Source organism: Bidens hawaiensis, unplaced genomic scaffold, assembly GCF_021521415.1.
Source record: "Bidens hawaiensis isolate Kalapana, Puna unplaced genomic scaffold, B.hawaiensis_p1.1 tig00059196_1, whole genome shotgun sequence".
Classification (NCBI taxonomy): Eukaryota; Viridiplantae; Streptophyta; class Magnoliopsida; order Asterales; family Asteraceae; genus Bidens; species Bidens hawaiensis.
The window spans coordinates 40,213-44,092 of record NW_027500675.1 but is presented as its reverse complement, the minus strand read 5'-3'; the positions used below and the strand labels follow the sequence as shown (position 1 = coordinate 44,092).

General features: G+C 36.0%; 1 protein-coding gene and 1 long non-coding RNA gene across 2 annotated transcripts; both read left to right on the top strand.

The window, feature by feature from the left end:
- The first annotated feature begins 206 nt into the window (after positions 1 to 206).
- Positions 207 to 1,411, top strand: LOC143602594 (membrane-associated kinase regulator 5-like). The gene has a single exon (XM_077079648.1). It carries the CDS (start codon positions 455 to 457, stop codon positions 1,283 to 1,285), a length of 831 nt encoding a protein of 276 aa, XP_076935763.1. The 5' UTR covers positions 207 to 454; the 3' UTR covers positions 1,286 to 1,411.
- An 812-nt stretch (positions 1,412 to 2,223) lies between these two features.
- Positions 2,224 to 3,152, top strand: LOC143602593 (uncharacterized). Its single transcript, XR_013147874.1, has 3 exons — positions 2,224 to 2,412; positions 2,501 to 2,594; positions 2,938 to 3,152. It is a non-coding gene; the product is annotated as an uncharacterized LOC143602593 (long non-coding RNA).
- The last annotated feature ends 728 nt before the right edge of the window (positions 3,153 to 3,880 follow it).

Genomic DNA, 3,880 nt, shown 5'->3' with positions numbered 1-3,880 from the left:
TCGCGGGAACAAATACGTTAACAAATGAGATCATCAACAGACAATTCGTTAGTTAAAACCGACAACGGTCAAATGCAGAGAGTTAAGATTAATAAAAACTAACTAATATATTTATGATAAAAGAATTTTATAATATCTAAACCATAACCAAATTTAAATTATTTTTCTAGTTAAAAAGAGAGACGTGTCATAATACATAATACAAACATTACACACATATTTTAAAGATTTTAAAAACTAGATAATCGAAATCCGAAACCAAAACTTGGAGAAAGTGTTAAATGTTCGTACATAGCATGTAGCCATAGGGAGGAATCACATGCTCGTCATCCATTACCTCCTAATCCACCCATTTATATACATACACTCAAACACAACACTCAAATCACTTCACACTGTTATTACCAAAAACCACTACTTTACTTAATCATCAATCACTCTGGCTTTCCCCACAATGGACGTTTTCAGCTTACTCAAATTCTGGAGATCCACCGGCAGCCGAGATCCACTGGCAGCCAGTGACTTCGACTCCACCATCGACGACGAAGAGTCGTTCTTCGAGTTAGTTTTCACTATCTCTCACAACGAGAAAGACTGCGAGTGCCCAAACGAATCAAGGTTGAGCTTCCGGTTCTCATCACCAGATGAGGTGTATTTAAACAACAAGAGAAACATTTTCTCTTTTGACTCACCTAACACCAAAACTCCTTATTCTTTTCCGGTTTTTGATATTAATAATAATAATAATCAAAAACCGGAAAAGAATGAGGCGTTTGTAACAGAGCAACAAGCTAAAATAGGAGCGTTGTTGACACGTGACAACAGTTTAAGATGCAAATTTGCAAACGAGAAGCTAATGGAAGCTGACTTAACGCCTTCGAAGCGGTTTTCGAAGGACGTTATTAGCAAGTACTTGAACCGGATGAAGCCGTCGTCGTACGGCAAGGGTTCGATGCTTTCGAAGAAGCGCGTTGAGGGGTCGAGATTATCGGACAAAGCTGTTACTCCGTCGTCGTCTCCGGCGTCGTCGGTTTTCTCACCGAAACGAGGCGGCGCGGTGTTTCGAGAGGTTCGGAAACATTTAGGCAAGAGCCGGTCGGCGTCGGCGATATTGCAAACTCCGGCGAGAAAAAGTGATGATTCTGAGTTGCTGCAGGATGGAATCCGAGGGGCGATTCTTCATTGTAAGAGATCTTATAACAATAACAACTCGTTATCTAGATCTGGAAGTGCTCCGTCTAACGACTTGCAACGTAAATCTGTTGGAGAAGATAATGACTTTTGAAACAGGATTTGGCGGGAAATTGCTAACTTTGTGTAATTAGATGAGATCTCACTTGTAATAGTCCATGTGAAATATGCCATGGTAGGATGATGTAAAACAGTAAAAAAATGTTACAGCTTTGGATTTGGATGAAGAAAAGTAAATCCTTGCTTGTTTTGTTAAGTTTTAGACTTGAGCTCTAATCTCTTTCAACTCTGTTTTCTTTTTCTTTTGGCATAAAACTTGTTTATCATATTATTATTTCAACTTGATTTTTTTAAGGGAGTGATGATCGGGTTATGCGGGTTCAGCAGGAAAACTGCCGCCTACCCAAGGGTAGTCACTGAAAGTTTAGAAAACGGGGTGTAAAACCCGATCAATTGAGATGTGTGTGTGTGTTAGAGAGAGAGAAAAGGGGGGGGGGGGGGGGGCTTTGGAGTGTGGAAAAGACTAAGACCTTCCGTAGTGGATGCAATGGAGGCCCAAAACGCCTGGAACACTGTCAGGGACGCTTTGGAGGGAGGGTGGGGGGGGGGGAGGCACCCTCCACACAAGGCGGTAAACTTGTTTTATTTTTATTTCCCCACTAGCCGTTATACAACGGCTCCCTTTTACAGTTTTATTATACATATAAAATGATAGAAAATAAAATTGTCTTAAAAAAAAAAGTAGTTTAAACATACCATTATTTTAAAAACGCATCTTCTCAGTTCTCAAGCTTTACTTTTAGTTTTCATGGAATTTATTCCACACACAAAAAGTCTTGAAAAGACGCAGCTGGACATGGAAATGTTGAAAGAATAACCACAAACGTACATCAAAACTATTAATCAAAATGATCAATAAATAACAATAACGAATATGACCATTAACTTTATCAAAAGAATAAACAACTAAATAATATATTCATATTAATATATGACGAATAATATCGATTGATCGAGAAACACCTATGAAGTTACTTTATTCTCTAAACTTTACCAATCATAAATTCGGTGCGGCCCATTTTCTTCAAATCAACCTTTACCTCTATATATTCACACCATACAACATATGAACATAACAATATATACATCATTCAACCCATCATAGTTGTAATTTAAGCGTCATGAATGAGCCTAAATATGCTTATCCTTATCCCGCTCAAGGTACACCTAGTTTATACTATTTTGGATTGTTAATTTATTTGTTTTAACTTGCAAGTTTCAATAGATATATAACGATTGTATTCAACAGGCGGAGGATATTATCAAGGGCCGCCGGTGATGGCTCCTCTGCAATACGCCGCCGCACCTCCTCCTAGAAGAGAACCTGGTTTCCTTGAAGGCAGGTAATGTCTCATGATAATATTTGTTACAGCTATTTTATGAGCATGCTTAGAATTGAGTTTGAAAAATGTTTATTGGTTTATTGTTGTTTTTGAAAAGCCAATAACTTAAAATATTTTTAGCAATCACAAAAAAGTGTTTCTTACTTTAGCTTTTTTAAAAAGAATTAAAAACAGTTTTTTTAAAAGCCCAAAATTCTGGCTTTACAAAATGACATTTTGAAAAAAACAATAAGCTAATAAGCATTTTTCAAACTTAATCCCAAACATGCTCAGTTTAACACGGTAAAACTGTTTTTTATCTGATCCAAACACTATATTAAGCGATGAATTGATCTTGATGCAGTCTGGCGGCTCTGTGTTGCTGTTGTCTTCTTGATGAGTGCTGCTGTGACCCAACCATCATTTTCTACTAAAAATATGTGGCTACTAATATATTACCATCAATAGAAAGTTATGATGTATGTTCATTTTGTTTTAGGGATCCTGGTCATGTATTGATTGTGGTTGGTTACTTGATTTATAAATCTGGATTAATAACTCTTCATTTGAATGGGAAACATTGAGATTTACAATTGTGGTACAGTATCTCAACGTAATTCTTAGAAAATTTAACACAATAAAAGATTGTTGTGTAATTACAAGAAAAAGATTATCACAAGTGACTTTTCACCTTGAGATGGTGCGTTGATAATCACCAACTGAATTTAAAAGAAAAATGGCTAATTAAAAAACGGTCGGTAATTATCGATTGAGTGGTGATTACCGATTTTTCAGTAAGTGTAGTTGACGATGGGCGTGTCTATTCATGATTTGTCACTAATTCGTAGCCAGTCATTGATTTAAATGATCGTTTAAAATGTTCATACATATGGTAACACGTGTTTGCTCTATACGGTGGAATGTGAATGGTGGATTTGTTTTTTGTTTATTTTGATAATAGAATAATAATAGAGTAATTATTTGAAACGATGCAACCACTACACTATTTTTGTTGATAACAACTATTCTTGACATGGGTGTAGAATGTTGGCTTTATTTGGTTAGAGCAATGGTTGCAGCGGACACAATCATGCGTACAACAGACAACACCCTGATAGAATAATCATCGGATGAGAAGTCTATGATTGAGTAAAAACGTTGTTTTTTTTTCTTTTTATCAAATGGAGATGTTTCTTTTGGTATGCAAAAATGGAATATGTGCATATGTATCTATAAAGTTTGTTAAATTATTTTTATTTAAATGCCGAACAATCATATAGCGGTAGATTTTGTATTTTGAAACAAAG